Raw genomic sequence first — 17,703 nt, 5'->3', positions numbered from 1 at the left:
AACCATTATTTTCCTTAATGTGTAACTTGCTATGTGTGTTTGTGTGTGTGTGCATATGTTCATTTGTGTTTGACTGGCAGGTTTAGATGCTCGTGGTTTCCTGTTTGGGCCTCTTCTTGCCCAGCGGCTGGGAGTTGGTTTTGTCATGGTCAGGAAGAAAGGAAAACTTCCTGGAGCCACCGTGTCTGTGGCATACGATTTGGAATATGGGAAGGTACTAATACACACGCACACGCACACTTACACACACACACGGATACACACTGCATGTTAGAGCTGTGCAATTAATCAGAATTCAATTAGAATTCCGATTATTACACTCCAAGATTACAAAATTGGCATAATCGTACAAAACAATTGTTAATATGCATTTATATCCAGCGCACTATGTTTGTTTACAAAAGGAAATCATGAATTCATTCATTTGCACCTTTTTTTTAATCCATCCATCCATCCATTATCTGTACCGCTTCTCCTCACAAGGGTCGCGGGGCTGCTGGAGCCTATCCCAGCTGTCTTTGGGCAGTAGGCGGGGGACACCCTGAACTGGTTGCCAGCCAATCGCAGGGCACACAGAGACAAACATCCGCACTCACAATCACACCTAGGGGCAATTTAGAGTATCCAATCAACTTACCATGCATGTTTTTGGAATGTGGGAGGAAACCGGAGTGCCCGGAGAAAACCCACGCAGGCACGGGGAGAACATGCAAACTCCACACAGGGAGGCCGGAGCCGGGATCGAACCCACGACCTCTGAACTGTGAGGCGGACGTGCTAACCAGTCGACCACCGTGCCGCCCCTTTTTTTTAATTTTATAACAAATTTTCATAGCTGGACACTTGACCCTTTTTTGCCGGTCCGGCCTCAACCTCGTGCCCTTATTCATAAAAATTATCACCCCCCCGCCCCGTTAAAAAAAACAACAAAAAAAAAAACATGCATGATGCTGCAATGGGACAGATGCTAACGGCAGAGGTTTATTTAAAGATCATTAGCTGGCTAATTTACTATTTACTAAACCCGCCACTAGTACTTACCCAATTGCGTGTACTTCCATTAAGAGCACATACAATAGTGTGCACTACACACAGACTGCATGCGGGGGAGGACTTGATTGTGAAGTAGAAACCTTTTTTGTTTTGCCAGGCTTGTCTAATACCAAGCAAAAGCAAAAGTTCCCCGTCTCCGATGTGCGAGAATGAAGCAGCTGCGTCATTCTGGTTTCTAATTTCCCGCGGTCAAAATCTTTTCTCATTCTTTTTCTGTGCTGTGCTGCAAGAAGTCCGCAAGCATTCAGCAAGTTACTTATTTATTTTCTACACTTCCTTTCTACTCCTAATTCCGGCCTTCAAAATAAAAGCAAACCATCAAACCATTACACAGCAGGTTTGCTACGACGTATTTCCAGAGCGAAGAAGAAAGAGAGAGAGAGGTGAATTGGTGCGAGGTTGTTCTAAAATTCAATGAAGACATCCACGAACGTGTCACTGCTGCAGTGCTGCGCGCAGTTTGACTTTATACTCGCGGACACAACGTTGTTTTGAAAATGTGTGGCATGTGATGAACCTGTTGAGAGAAAGTGATTTTGTTGAGAGAAAGTGTTGCAATCTATGTTTTTTTTTGGTTTGGAATAAACGCTTATCTTGTTTCGCTTGTCAGAATTTGTTCTCGTCAACCCTGTCCCTTAGGTCAAACAGTAACACCTTCTCAACCATTCGACAGTCTACTTGTATAGAGTTGCTGGGTTTTCCATAAGCATCGTTAGTGTTCATGGCATCATCAGTCAGAGAATTGTTTAGTTTCCCAGTAGGGGTGTTTATTTACAGGCGGGATCTGTGGACTGGTGTTTATTTTGCATTCGTCCAAAGTGCCTTGATTTGTCATTTTTTAGATGTTATTTTATTTCTATCCAAAAATACTTTTTGAAAATTCCTGTAATCCTGGTTTTGGCCCACACACACCTATCGTTTGGTGAGACATACATGAGATGGACATCAGGAACCCCAACTCTTTACTCTTCTAAGAATAATTTTCTTGTAAAATCTTAGGGTAGGGATAAATCTTATTTATCAATATTGTACTTAAAAGAAAAGAAAGTGTTACTAATTGTATACTTATAATTTACACATTTACACAATCACTAAGTAGTAATCTAGAGTATAACGATGAACATATTACATGTACAACCAAAGATTACAAACAATAACTCATATTAAGATTTATCAATATTATACTTGAAAAAAGAATGTTCATAAATGTATACTTAAACTTTACACAATTACACAGTCTCTAATTAGTAACCTACAGTATAACGATGAAACATATTACAACTTCAACCAAAGATTACAAACAACTCATATTCTTAAGAAAGATTTATTGATTCTGTACTTAAAAAAAAGAAAGGTTAATACATTTATGCTTCCACTTGACACAATTATACAATCAATGATGTTTTACTATTTTTCATATATTGAGGTGAGTTTCTGTAAAAGTAAAAGACAAAATAAGTATTTGGAGTTCTTCTAGATGTGTTTAGATGATTTTTGTGGCTTTACAGCTATATAGGTAACAGTTAGGTCATTGTAAGGTGGCTTTAAGGGTTTATTTCAGTATATTACAGAATGTTTAGGTGATGGAGTATTTTAATATTTAAGACGTACTTGAGTACATCCAGCGGTGTTAAATTCACATTGTCCTTCAACACTTGGACTAGGGCTGCTCGATTATGAAAACGTATAAAATTAGCACTTATATATATTTTTTATAAGGTGCAAATGTATAAATTCAAGTTTGTTTTTCTTTTGTGTAAACACAGTGCCTTGTATACAAATGAATATTAATAATAATTCATTACCATGATTGTAGTCATCGTCATTGTAATCGAATTTTGATTTATTGCATAACTCTAATTGCACCATATTTTGTTTACATCTAGGTTTTTGGGATTACCTTTACCTTTTTACCTTTAAGGGATTTAAAGGTGTTAAGGGAACTTTCAAGAATTGCCTCAATAGATTTAAGAATAGTTAGATAATTTTAAGAAATATTTTAGTTTCATCTAGGTATGTTAAATTCACATTGCACAGACCTAATTAGGACCACATTTTGGTTAAATCTGGGATTATTGGGATTATCTTTACCTGATTTTAAGATATTAATGTAACTTTTAGGGTTTATTTCAGTATATTAGAGAATGTTTAGGTGACTTCATGGAGTTTTTTAAACTATATTTAAGAATTACTTGAGTACATTTAGGAATATTAAATTCATGTTGTACCCAAACAATCGGACCATAGTTTGTTTACATCGAGGATTATTGGGGTAATATTTAAATCATACTTTATTTACACATATTAAGGTAACTGAGTTGAGTTGAGTTTGAGTTTATTTGAAAAGAGAGACAACACATATTAATGAACATGTACATGTAAGTATGCAAGATTATAGCCAAAGGCTAATTTACATCTTTAGTCCCTTCGGCAGGTTGATGTTAAAAAACCCGTAGGTCAAAAACACAGGACACAGACAAACTTGAGAATCTAGGCAGTGTTGTGTGTGTGTTTCATGAAGTATCTCGGTACATATAAGAATAGTTAGATAACTTTTAATAAAATAGGTGGCTACATCTAGAAATGTTAAATTCACATTGAGTTCACAAGAATTACTTGAGTACATCCAGAAGTGTTAAGTACAAATTGCACATGAACAGGTGGAACATACATTGTTACATCTGGTATTACCTTTACCTTTTTACCTTTAACTGATTTAAAGACATTAAGGGAACTTTCAAGGAGTACCTCAGTACATTTAAGAGTAGTTACACAATTTGTAATAAATATTTGGGTATATCTAGGATTTTTACATTTAAGAATTACTTGATTACCAGAAGTATTCATGTAAATTCACATTGCACGTGTACACTAGGAATTACTTCACAAATGTATTTTAATGTTGTTATTTTACAAGAAAATGATTCTAAGAAGAGTAATGAGTTGGGGTTCCTGATGTCCACCTCCTGTATGTCTCACCAAACGAAAGGTGTGTGTGGCCCAAAACCAGGATTACAGGAATTTTCAAAAAGTCAATAACATTTCTTGTTACAGAGTAACCTTGTCACATCATAAAAGTGTGTGTTGTAATAATAATCTTCCCCCTCCACAGTCTGACACGTGTGATGACTCTGACTAGGGTGATCATTTTTACACCTGTCACATTGTTCTTCCGTATATTTCACTAACACATGCTGCAACTTTTGAACGATTGACTGTTTGATACATTTATATCTAGATGCAGTCATCCAGCCATATGTAGGGCTCATCTACGTGAAATCCTTCCCCTCCTCTGACTCCGACTCCTCCTTCTCGGGCTCCTCCTCCTCCTTTTCTGACTCATCATCCTTTTCTGACTCAAGCTCCTCCTCCTCCTCCTCCTCCTCTGCGCCTGTTTCATCCTCCTCTTCCTTCAACTCATCATCATCCTTCTCCTCCCCCTTTTGTTCCCCTTCCTCAGTCAACGCCTCTTTTGGTAAAGTCTTGACAGCTCCGGTCATGGACGTTTGAAGGATGTTGATTGGGGGTATGTTCTCCTTCTCAGCCTCCTCGAACACCGACAGCTTCTGCTGAGGGCACTCCGTTGTAAAAACGTGGTCAGCGGTCACCGTTGGTTCCACCGTGAGGTTTACGTCCGCCACATTCACTGCCGTTTCTTCACAATCATTATTGTCTTGGTCGCCGATTATCTGTGGCTGAGGTTTGTAGGTGGTGGGCGTTTGTCTCGACCTTTTAACCCCAGGACCACTCTCCATCGGCTGACCCCTTTGGGGTCCCAATGGTGCCCATACCGTTTCTATGCGTCTGGATGTCTGTCGAGTTACTGGCATTGTGGTTGTTGGTTTTTTTTTTCTCGAGCCACAGGTTTTTATGGGTTGGTTTGGAGATCTGCTGTCTTATACCTACCGAGAGTGGTTGTTGATGACACACCTCCTCGCCATAGGCGTCGTTTTCTTGTTAGAGAGAGAGCAAGCGAGAGATGGACGGGGCGTGTAGTCTGCATACTCACACTGTATTGCTGGTTAGCTTAAAAACAACATTCAAGTTGATATGACTTCATAAATGATTTCATGATGTCTCTACATGAATGTACAAATACGACAGAGCTTTAGGCTGAAACAAGAAACAGTATATTGTATAGGTTTTACCTCCTGCTTTGATTAATGAGTTTACATCAACAGATGATCAAATACACAATATAATTAGTCTACACATTAATTGCATTGTTAATAAAGATCGAGGTTTATCAAACAAATGCTAATGAAAACGTTTTTAAATGTTGAGACTGACTCATTTGAAAAAAACGTGATTAAATATGAGTCTACACAATACTTGCATTATTAATAAAGAAAAGGTCAACATTAGTAAACGATAAAGTTTTTAAATGTTGAGACTGACCAATTTGGAAAAAAACGTATGTAGGTAATTAAATATGAGTCTACACATTAATTGCATTAATAAGAATGATAGGGATTCATCAGGTAAATGTTAATGATAAAGACCTGATTTTAAACGTTGAGGCTGACCATTTTGTAAAAAACCTTATGTCGGTGTTTAAATATGAGTCTACACAAGAATTGTGTTAATAATAAAGGTCAATATTAGTCAACCTGGAGGTGGGGCTCAATCGCGAGCGCCTGGTGGCCGGGCCTGCAACCATGGGGCCCGGCCGGGCTCAGCCCGAAAAGGACACGTGGGTCCCCCTTCCCATGGGCTCACCACTGGTGGGAGGGGCCAAAGGGGTCGGGTGCTGTGTGAGCTGGGCAGCGGCAGAAGACAGGGACCTTGGCGATCCCCGGCAACAAAAACTAGCTCTTGGGACATGGAATGTCACCTCTCTGGCAGGGAAGGAGCCTGAGCTGGTGTGTGAGGCTGAGAGGTTCCGACTAGATATAGTCGGGCTCACCTCCACGCACAGCTTGGGTTCTGGTCCCAGTCCTCTCGAGAGGGGTTGGACACTCTTCCACTCTGGAGGTGGTCGGTGCCTGCCGTGGCGGCAATCTCCGAACCCGCTGGTGGACACCAGCGGTAAGGGATGCTGTCCATCTGAAGAAGGAGTCCTATCGGGCCTTTTTGGCCTGCGGGACCCCAGAGGCAGCTGACGGGTACCGGCTGGCCAAGCGGAATGCAGCTCTGGCGGTTGCTGAGGCAAAAACCCAGGTGTGGGAGGAGTTCGGGGAGGCCATGGAAAATGACTTCCGGACGGCTTCGAGGAAATTCTGGTCCACCATCCGACGTATCAGGAGGGGGAAGCAGTGCACCATTGACACTGTTTAGAGTGGCGATGGGGTGCTGCTGACCTCAACTCGGGACGTTGTGGGTCGGTGGGGAGAGTACTTCGAAGACCTCCCCAATTCCACCGACACGCCTTCCACTGAGGAAGCACAGCCTGGAGACTCTGAGGTGGGCTCTCCTATCTCTGGGGCTGAAGTAACTGAGGTAGTCAAAAAGCTCCTCGGTGGCAAAGCCCCGGGGGGTGGATGAGATCCTCCTGGAGTTCATAAAGGCTCTGGATGTTGAGGGGCTGTCATGGTTGACACGTCTCTACAACATCGCGTGGACATCGGGGACAGTGCCTCTGGATTGGCAGACCGGGGTGGTGGTCCCCCTTTTTAAGAAGGGGGACCGGAGGGTGTGCTCCAATTACAGAGGGATCACACTCCTCAGCCTCCCCGGCAAGGTCTATTCAGGGGTGCTGGAGAGGAGGGTCCGTCGGAAGGTCGAATCCCTGATTCAGGAGGAGCAATGTGGTTTTCGTCCTGGCCGTGGAACAGTAGACCAGCTCTACACCCTCAGCAGGGTCCTCGAGGGTGCATGTGAGTTTGCCCAACCAGTCCACATGTGTTTTGTGGACTTTGAGAAGGCGTTCGACCGTGTCCCTCGGGGAGTTCTGTGGGGGGTGTTTCGGGAGTATGGGGTACCGAGCCCCCTGATAAGGGCTGTCCGGTCCCTGTACCACCGATGCCAGAGTTTGGTCTGAATTGCCGGCAGTAAGTCGGATTCGTTTCCTGTGGGGGTTGGACTCCGCCAAGGCTGCCCTTTGTCACCGATTCTGTTCGTAACCTTTATGGACAGAATTTCTAGGCGCAGCCGAGGTGTCGAGGGGGTCCGGTTTGGTGGCCTCAGTATTGCATCTCTGCTTTTTGCAGATGATGTGGTACTGTTGGCTTCTTCAAGCCGCGATCTCCAACTTTCGCTGGAGCGGTTCGCAGCCGAGTGTGAAACGGTCGGAATGAAGATCAGCACCTCCAAATCTGAGACCATGGTCCTCAGTCGGAAAAGGGTGGCGTGCCCTCTCCGGGTCGGGGATGGGATTCTGCCCCAAGTGGAGGAGTTCAAGTATCTTGGGGTCTTGTTCACGAGTGAGGGTAAGATGGAACGGGAGATCGACAGGCGGATCGGTGCAGCGTCTGCTGTGATGCGGACCCTGTATCGGTCCGTCGTGGTGAAGAAGGAGCTCAGCCGAAAGGCGAAGCTCTCAATTTACTGGTCGATCTACGTTCCTACTCTCACCTATGGTCATGAGCTGTGGGTCATGACCGAAAGAACAAGATCTCGGATACAAGCGGCCGAAATGGGTTTCCTTCGCAGGGTGTCCGGGCTCTCCCTTAGAGATAGGGTGAGAAGTTCGGCCATCCGGGAGGGACTCAGAGTCGAGCCGCTGCTCCTCCGCGTCGAGAGGAGCCAGTTGAGGTGGCTCGGGCATCTGATTAGGATGCCTCCTGGACGTCTCCCTGGTGAGGTGTTCCGGGCATGTCCCACCGGCAGAAGACCCCGAGGACGACCCAGAACACGCTGGAGAGACTATGTCTCCCGGCTTGCCTGGGAACGCCTTGGGATCCTTCCGGAAGAGCTGGAAGATGTTGCTGGGGAGAGGGAAGTCTGGGCTTCCCTGCTGAAGCTGCTGCCTCCGCACATCATCACAGGCCAGTTCCATGGCCCTAAGGAATTTCTCTCTACTATATGGTTCCCGGTCATACACCTTCCACCACCATGATGAGAAGAACTCCTCTATGGGGTTGAGGAAAGGTGGGTAGGGTGGCAGACATACATTGAGGAATTGTTGGTGTATGTTGAACCGCTCTCTTATCTGGTTGGTGCGGTGAAAACTGACATTGCCCTAGATGATTACAGACGGGAGGAGGCTGTGCTGGATCCAGATTATGCCACTCACGGTCCGTCAGGATGTCCCGTAACTCTCCCAGGAATGTGAGGAGACGCTGGGTGTTGAAGGACCCGAGGAGAGCATGCCTGTGAAGAAGCCCTTCTGAGGTCATGGCTGCACATAGGGAGATATTCACCCCACGTTGGCCAGGAACGTCCACAATTGCTCTTTGGCCAATTATGTTACGGCCGCTCCTCCTCTTGGTGAGGTTGAAGCCAGCCTCATCCAGGAAGATGTATTCATGAGGTCTCATCATGGCGTCCAACCCCAAGATTCTCTGTGGAAATGAATAGAGTATGGGTAGTGTCACAGAAGGGGTACTACAGTACACTGTGGGCTACTATGCAGTACAGTGAGCTTGTAAACCCACTGTACTGTGATCAATCAACATTGTGTACCGGTATGTATACTTACGTGCACATACTGGAAACGTCGCTCTTTGATTCTGTCCGAGTTACGCTCAAAGGGAACTCTATAAGCTTGCTTCATACGTAGCTTCTGTCACCATAGACAGAGTCCTCCGTCGCTAGAAGCTACGTGGCCACCATAGGCCACGCTGACTCTGTCACTGCCTCCAAAATTGGCGTTGTCAGCTATGACTCCCTCCTTTATTTCTCTGAGTCTGATGATGTTGTTTTCCCGGACCATGTCCACAATGAGGATCTCTTGCTGCGCTGTGAACAGGGGAGTCCTTCCACCATGATGTGGCAATCTTTCAACCCTATAGAAACAAATATACTTTCACTCTTCAAAAAAAGACTTACTATCTACAATACAAACATCAATGGAAATGTCCAGTCTCCCCAAGTAAAAGGTACTGTTGTAAAACCAATTTACATTGTGGGCTACAAACATTTAGACAAAGTAACTACGGTACATACCTGTTGTGTTCTCTGAATGCCCGAATTATGGTGGACACTGAGAACCTGCTGAGGTTGGGTTGGACTCTTAGTCCAGCTTCTCTCAGTGACATTCCATGGACAATGACATGGTCAATGACAGTAGCTTGCATTTCATCTGTGATGATTGTACATGGTTGCCTTGCTCCTCCACCTCTCCCTCCTCGGCTGGCTCCTCTCCCGCCTCGGCCTGCTCCTCTCCCTCCTCTGACACGAACTCTTCCTCTGTCCATTCTGTTGCCGTTTGTCTCCTTCAGCAAACTGTGCATTATATAAACTGGCCTATATAGGTGTTGTCACATAATTTGCAGGTGTCTTTAATTTTGAGTCGTTGTGCATTCTCAAGTGGCCAATATGGATGGTGTCACAGGTGTCTTCAATTTTGAGTCACCATGTTTAAGCAATGACACCCGTGCTTTCATTTCACTTTTTATCAGTCAATCAATCAATCACATTTTATTTATATAGCACTTTTCATACATAAAAATGCAACTCAAAGTGCTTTAAAACATTCAAAGCAAAACATAGAATTATCTTCAATCAAAAGAAAAGATAAATTATTTAAAAGTTGTTGAAAGCCAAACTAAAAAGGTGTGTCTTGAGCTTCCTCTTAAAAATATCAACAGTCTCCGCAGACCTGACATCCTCTGGCAGGCTATTCCAAAGGTGAGGACCAAAACGGCTGAATGCAGCCTCGCCATGCATTTTGGTCCTCACCCTTGGAATAAATAAAAGGCCGGCGCCAGAGGACCTCAGGATCCGCGAGGGCTGGTATGATAAAAGCAAATCAGATAAATAAGATGGCCCAAGACCATTAACACATGTTAATAAATAAATATAAACTAATAAAAGTACTTTAAAATCGATCCTGAAACACACAGGGAGCCAATGCAGCAATTTCAAAACTGGCGTAATGTGCTCCCGCCCTCTGGTTCTCGTCAGCACCCGAGCGGCTGAATTCTGCAGTAGTTGCAGTGGTGAAATGTTCTTTTTCGGGAGGCCAGAGAGCAGGGCATTACAGTAATCCAAACGACAGGAAATAAAGGCATGCATCAGCACTTCCGTGTTAGCCTGAGAGAGAAACGGGCGGACTCTGGCGATATTCTTAACGCGATAAAAACCAATCTTGGTTACATTTTTAATATGAGGAATAAAACTGAGCTCAGAGTCAAAAATGACGCCAAGGTTCTTCACACAGTGTGAGGGATTAAAAATGTGTAGTTTTGGTAAAAGCTTCTCTCTCTGACCTTCGGGACCGATAACTAAAACCTCAGTCTTGTCCTGATTGAGCTGTAGGAAATTATCTGCCATCCATGACTTGATATCTAAAATGCAATTTAAAAGGGTATCAATGGGTCCTGTGTCATCAGGAGACACGGCAATATACAGCTGCGTGTCATCAGCATAGCTGTGAAAGCTGATGCCGTGTCCCCTGATGACATCCCCGAGGGGAAGCATATAAAGATTAAAAAGTAGGGGGCCTAAAATCGAACCTTGAGGAACCCCACATTTAATTTCATGGGTTTTGGAGGAACAAGTATCCATACTTACAAAGAAATATCGGTCTGTGAGATAGGAATAAAACCAGTCAAAAACAGTACCAGAGATGCCCACTAGATTTTCAAGTCTATTTAATAAAATTTGGTGATCTACTGTATCAAAAGCAGTGCTTAGATCCAGTAGCACCAAGACTGTGAGTTTTCTCACGTCTGCAGTGCACCTAATATCATTTAAAATCCTTAAAAGAGCAGTCTCCGTACTGTGGTTCATCCTAAAACCAGATTGATATTTCTCCAAAATATTATTTGTATTTAAAAAATGATTCAACTGGATGAAAACCAGTTTTTCTAAAATCTTACTTAAAAACGGTAAGTTGGATACGGGTCTGTAATTATTAAAAACGCTCGGGTCAGAACCGTCTGAGTCTACCATTTTGCATTATGTGATTTAATAAATGTGTTTAGGCAACTGGTCATTGAGCTCAGAGATTTGGAAATTGTGCTTCAGCAATCGAGAAAAACTATAAAACTGTGAAATTGTGTTCACATTTTAATGTTTTCAATGTGTCTTAGTTTTTATTTTAGGACCCCTGGCATTTTTAATGTTTACTTATTACATTTTTGTTTGTTTTTTTTCCATTCTATTTTTACTCTGTTAAATTTGCTGTCTGTTTTGTATTATTTGTCTTCGGTGTGAAGTTATGGCATGTGGCAATAATAAATAATTGAATATATAATAATTAAAAATTGTTAAAGAAAAAAAACAAACAAATTAAAAACCTTACGTCACTGTTTTTGGTAATATATTTTTTTTGCAAAGACAATTAGAGTACACAGCTCTAAACATGACACTCTTGCATAGTTTGTGTATATTGAAGTTCTAGACAACACCGTAGCTCTTGTTAGCTAGCATACCTAATGAAGTGTCCAGAATACGAAACATTAAATAAAAACCTTACGTCGGTATTTTTATTAGTGTAACCTTTTTATTTGCAAAGACAGTAAGACTACCCATCCCTGTGTGACGTGACACTGTTGCATAGTTTGTGTATATTTTGCATTTGCCGAACAGTTTTAGACAACACCGCAGCTCTTGTTAGCTAGCGTAGCGTACCTAATGAAATGTCCCAAATGCTTACGAAACAAGAGAAAAACCTTGTATCGGGATTTTTAGTAATGTAACTTTTTTCTTCTTTTTTTTTTTTTTTTTTTTTTTTTTTTTTTTTTTTTTTTTTTTTTTTTTTTACAAAGACAAGACTACCTAGCCCGAGGCATGACAGTATTGCATAGTTATTTAGCATTTGCCGAACAGTGTGAAAGTAGTTGTAAACTGGCGTAGCTATAATGAAATGTGCAGTACATTTACAAGATTTAAAAGTGAAAAACTTCGGTCAGTATTTTTGGAAAGATTATGTTTTGGAAATAAAGCTCATGTCAAAAGACTTACCTTTCTATTCTCCCGTTTTGAGCGCCGGGACTGCCCGTCGTCTCTACTTTTCGGGAGACTTTGAGTCTGTGTTTCTCCCCTTTCTAGTGGTTTTTACTTTTGTAATGGCAGTCACCTTAAGGCTTTTGGGCTTGGTAACTCCAAATTCTGACCACAGCCCTTTATCTTCAAAATCAGACTCCTCAAACTGTGCAGTGTAAATCACACTTGTCTTGCCTAGTCCGTCCCATTTCAGTCTTTTTTTTTTTTTTTTTAGGTCCACCGTTTCCTCACTTTTTCATCCTTCAGGAATTTATGTTGGCTGACCCCTTCTTTCGATGTGTTACTACACCCAGCCACAGTGCATCGTTTGGGTATATTTGCTGCCTTAAATGTTCAAAATTTGTTCCAAAACAACAGGTTGTGAACAAAGCAAGGCATGAAACAATCGTGCACTGCTTTCGCCCTCCCTTCAATGACATCGTCCGACTGAAGTGCCAGTCAAGCAGACTCCACCCAATTTGTGGGCGGGGCAAAGTCCCGGCCAGTCTGTCCAAAAATACTCTTAAATCACTTCTGAGGTTTTTTTCGAAGGGGAATTTTAGTGCTGACAATATTTTTTAATACCTACAGGTATCATATAAGTGCCAATGTTCATCCCACCCAAGTGTCTCTTTAAAGCAACGGTGCCTGACCTTTTTTGACCCAAGATCTACTTTTCAACCATCGACCAGTTCACGCATGCGAGCAAACATGCCGTGATGGGCAATAGCCAGTACGGACCCTGACATGAATGAAACAGAAAAATAAACCAGATATAAGAAAGGTAGATTTCTGAGTTTGTAAAAAGGAAATCATTGCCTACCTTAGTGGGAGACCTCACACAGGTAGGGGGGGATGCACTTTTGTAACGTGTATAGCGCAGAAACATTACTATCAAAGCTCGCGTGTACCGATTTAATATGCCACTACAGAATCCCTTCTTTGCCAATGCCATCGCTGCATTGCAGCTCAAACAAACACGCTTTGAATGAGAATAAACAAAAAATAGCTATATCTTAACGGATCGATCGCTAGATGCAAGCTACTGCGGAATACTAGCAACTTCCTGTGATGCAGGTCATGTGCCATCATAGGTTAAAGGTGACCTACTTTATTATGATATTGTGCGTAGGCTGTAGTGTACACTAAAACAAAATATACTGTATAGTAATAACTCACACAAACCAAAATCTTTTTCAACTTGGGACAGACCGCGATCGACTGGTTGAGCACTCAGGGGTTTATGTGTTGTCAACTACAGGCATGTGAAGCCCTTTGAGACTTTCCTATGAATAATATATAAATAATTTGACTTGACTTGACTTGACACTCGTGACTTAAAGGGATACTATTTATCCTATTGTTCCAGGCAGAAGCAGAGATCCAAGAGGATGCAGTGACACCAGGGCAGAAAGTAGTGCTTCTTGATGATCTTCTAGCAACTGGAGGTGAGATTTGGTGTAAAAGTAATGTATTTTGGCAAATGTTTACTGCAGGTATTGTGAATGTGTGCCATACCTGTCAACCCTGGCGTGTACTGAATCTTATGAAAGTTATAATTTGCCCTTACATATATGTCTATAATCTTATGCATTTCACATTATTTTCGAATGGCTGCTGTCACGTGAATGGAAATCAGGGATGTACGGCATACATGTTTGAAAAAGTGTTTCCACCTATACAAATAACGGCGATACCTTGACAGGTATGATGTGTGTCGCAACATTTTTCAAACTATATGACCTGTATTAGTCACATATTAAAAACAATAAGATTCCCCTTTCGTCAAACTTTTGACAGGTTTGTAGTCCGGATGTAAAAATAGTGACGTCATTTTGTAGTCAATAAGCCCCGCCCCTTTTAATGACAGGTTTAAATCCCACCCCTTTGATGACGTCATTTTGTAGTCCGTAAGCCCCACCCCTAACCCTGTCCCTTTGTAGTCCATAAGCCCCACCCCTAACCAGGCCCCCATGTAGTCCATAAGCCCCATCCCTATCCCCGCATCGTTTCCTGTCCGCCATTTTGGCACTTACTAGTCCACGCCCCTTTAACACGTCATTTATGATTAACGCCCCCTTCCGGTATGCCCAAATGTGGACATTATGCTTCCGCCACGTTCAAGACATGCCCACATGCCCGGGCATGTTTTGAACAATGATGTCACCCCAGGCAAGTCCAGGCATGTCCTGGCAGCCGCCATCTTTTCCGGCATGCCCAAAAATGGGCATGGATGAGATCATACTTCCGCCTCGTTCAAGGCAAGTACAGACATGTTTTAGGCTGCCGCCATCTTTTTCGGCATGCCCAAATATGGATGGATGAGATCATAATTCCGCCTCGTTCAAGGCATGTACAGACATATTTTTAGGCTGCCACCATCTTTTCCGGCATGCCCAAATAAGGACATTATGCTTCCACCTCATTCAAGGCATGTATAGACATGTCCTGGCTGCCGCCATCTTTTCCGGCATGACCAAATAAGGGTATGGATGGACATCATACTTCCGCCTGTAACATGAAACTCATTGTATAGCCTGGGGTAGATGTCCAGGCTTGTTCAGACATGTTTTTAGACCCTCCCATCATATGCAGCAATACCACACACTAAAACAGAAAGTAAAACAGATCTTCATGAGTGCATCATGATTGAGGGGACGTGTATTTGTATTCAAAAAGGCTGTGGATCAAGCGCTCATCAAAAATCAAGGATTTATTTGGAAAGAGGACAACACCCGCCCACTGAATCATTGACTCAAACCTGGTCTTTGTCCGCCCCTGCCGCTGGAATATGGGGTTACACATTTGCCTATGAAACAGCAGAACTACACCTGTCAAGTCAAGTCAAATTTATTTATACACCTGTACATCATTTTGCATGCTTGGTTATGTTTTTTTTTAAAACTGACTGAGAATCGCAACCCTTATTGTTCTACTACACTTTGTTAGGACGTTTCCCATACAATTATGAAGTGCCCACTTGATTGAATTCATCTTAGCGCAATACCACGTCATCTACACATGTGCATATGAAACACCTGAACTACACTTGTACACCATTTAGCATGCTTGGTTATGTTTTTTTTAATGAGAATAGCAACCCTTATTGTTCTAATACAACATCCTAGGACGTTTCCCATTCAATCGTGAAGTGCCCACCTGATTGAATTCATAGTGTAATACCACGTCATCTACACATGTACCTATGAAACACCTGAACTACACTTGTACACCATTATGCATGCTTGGTTATGTTTTTTAATGACTGAGAATAGCAACCCTTATTGTTCTACTACACTTTGTTAGGACGTTTCCCATACAATTATGAAATGCCCACTTGATTGAATTCATCTTAGCGCAATACCACGTCATCTGCACATGTACCTATGAAACACCTGAACTACACCTGTACAACATTGTGAATGATTCTTTTTTTTTTTTAAATGATTGAGAATAGCAACCCTTATTGTTCTAACACAGCTTGTTAGGGCATCTTCCATACAATTAAGACAAGATAATTGTGAAAAGTCTGAGTGCAAAATACCATGTCATCTACAAATGTGCCTATGAAACACCTGAACTACACCTGTATAACATTGTGAATGATTCTTTATGTTATTTTTAATGATTGAGAATAGCAACCCTTATTGTTCTAATACACCTTGTTAGGGCATCTTCCATACAATTCAGACAACATAATTGTGTAAAGTGTAAGTGCAAAATACCACGTCATCTACACATGTACCTATGAAACACCTGAACTACACCTGTACATCATTGTACATGCTTGGCTATGTTTTTTTTTAATAGAGTGAGAAGAGCAACCCTTATTGTTCCAATACAGCTTGTTAGAGCATCTTTCATACAATTATCAGGTTAGTTTACAATTAAGGCAACACAGTGGAAAGTCTAAGCGCAGGTCTCTTCACATACCACGACACAAACGGCTCTCCCCCCACTCCACCCCTCCTTTTCTGCATGTAAGAAAGACTCCCTAAAATACAGACAGACAACGTTCTCTTAGGTGTGTGTGTGTGTATTGCATCCAGGTTGGTAATTAGGAAGTTAGCCTTGGAAAAATGTGTGGGGTGTAGGCCTATACCGATTTATCTCGTCAGGATGGGTGAGAAAACCCAATATTCCAAATAACCCATGACCTTTCAAATCGTAAATTAAGAGTCAAATGCAGAGAGGTATGAACAATATGAACGGAGTGACACGAGAAGAAGAAGAATCTCAGTGGAGCACCATCTCAAAGAAACTCAGAGACAAACAGACCACTGAAAAATGGACAGTAAGTACATACTTTAAAATACTTCTCCTAGTTTCATGACTAACACGAGTTTATGTCAGTACTGTTCTGAAAAGAAAAAGAATACATATTAATCATTCAGATTTTTTCAAAAGGGAGTTTATTATTTTTCTAGACTAGTTGCCCCTCACCCATCCTAAATGGACATGCATTTTGATACACAAAGCTTCTCAAGAAATCGCCGGTAAGCAACCGTTTATCTAAATTCCTCTGATTGATTTCGTGCCATGCTCACAAGTGCTCACACACACACACACACACACAATCGCAAACATGCACACCTGCACACACACACACGCCCACATCCCACATACACACACACACACACGCATCCCCTCAAGGGAGGGCTGCATACACACACACGCATGCCCTCAAAAGCTTGTTGCTAGCTGTGCTGTTTATCAGAGTTTGAGCTACACTGTATTTACTAACTCTACATGGAGTGAAATCACTCCCTTTGAAGACCACAGGTCAAACATTTACACGCCATCTAGTTACAATACGCGCTATGTGCATATGATCTAACTTGGAGAACTTGGATGTTTACAAATACATCAAACCAAAGTATTGTATATAAAAAATATAGAGATATATGTTCTATTTATCTATTTGGCATTTTCATGAATATGCACAAAGACAGTTACATCTGAAACAGGTATAATGATTTCACAGATTGTTATTCAGGAATGCATGGACGGCTAAAATCCTAAAACAAATAGATAATAACATAAACTAGTGTTATTCATGAATGCATGGATAGCTAAAATCCTAAAACAATAGCTAATGACAACATGTACAAGTGTTATTCATGCGCGTTCAGTTAAATGTAAAACAAGATCACATTTAGATGACATAAACTCGAGTTAGTCATGAAACTAGGAGAAGTATTTTAAAGTATGTACTTACTGTCCATTTTTCAGTGTTCTGTTTGTCTCTGAGTTTCTTTGAGTTGGTGCTCCACTGAGATTCTTCTTCTTCTCGTGTCACTCCGTTTCGTTCATACCTCTCTGCATTTGACTCTTAATTTACGATTTGAAAAGTCATGGGTTATTTGGAATATTGGGTTTTCTCACCCATCCTGATGAGATAAATCTGTATAGGCCTACACGCCACACATTTTTCCAAGGCTAACTTCCTCATTACCAACCTGGATGCAATACACACACACACCTAAGAGAACGTTGTCTGTCTGTATTTTAGGGAGTCTTTCTTACATGCAGAAAAGGAGGGGTGGAGTGGGGGTGGAGCCGTTTGTGTCGCGGTATGTGAAGAGACCTGCGCTTAGACTTTCCAACCTGTGTTGCTTT

At 42.1% G+C, this 17,703-nt stretch overlaps 1 protein-coding gene across 3 annotated transcripts in view; it reads left to right on the top strand.

The window, feature by feature from the left end:
• Positions 1 to 17,703, top strand: part of aprt (adenine phosphoribosyltransferase) — a 61,675-nt gene that overhangs the window by 18,609 nt on the left and 25,363 nt on the right. For all 3 annotated transcript variants that reach the window (XM_086045710.1, XM_086045712.1, XM_086045711.1), the window contains 2 exons: positions 81 to 214; positions 13,454 to 13,532. In XM_086045710.1, the coding sequence (XP_085901836.1) occupies positions 81 to 214; positions 13,454 to 13,532 (213 nt within the window). The remainder of the gene's footprint in view (positions 1 to 80; positions 215 to 13,453; positions 13,533 to 17,703) is intronic.

Source organism: Filicampus tigris, chromosome 11 (genome assembly GCF_054856515.1).
Source record: "Filicampus tigris isolate MCC_2025a chromosome 11, RoL_Ftig_1.0, whole genome shotgun sequence".
In the NCBI taxonomy this organism is placed as follows: Eukaryota; Metazoa; Chordata; class Actinopteri; order Syngnathiformes; family Syngnathidae; genus Filicampus; species Filicampus tigris.
Note: the sequence above shows the minus strand (reverse complement) of the source record. Positions and strands in the feature narration are given on the sequence as shown.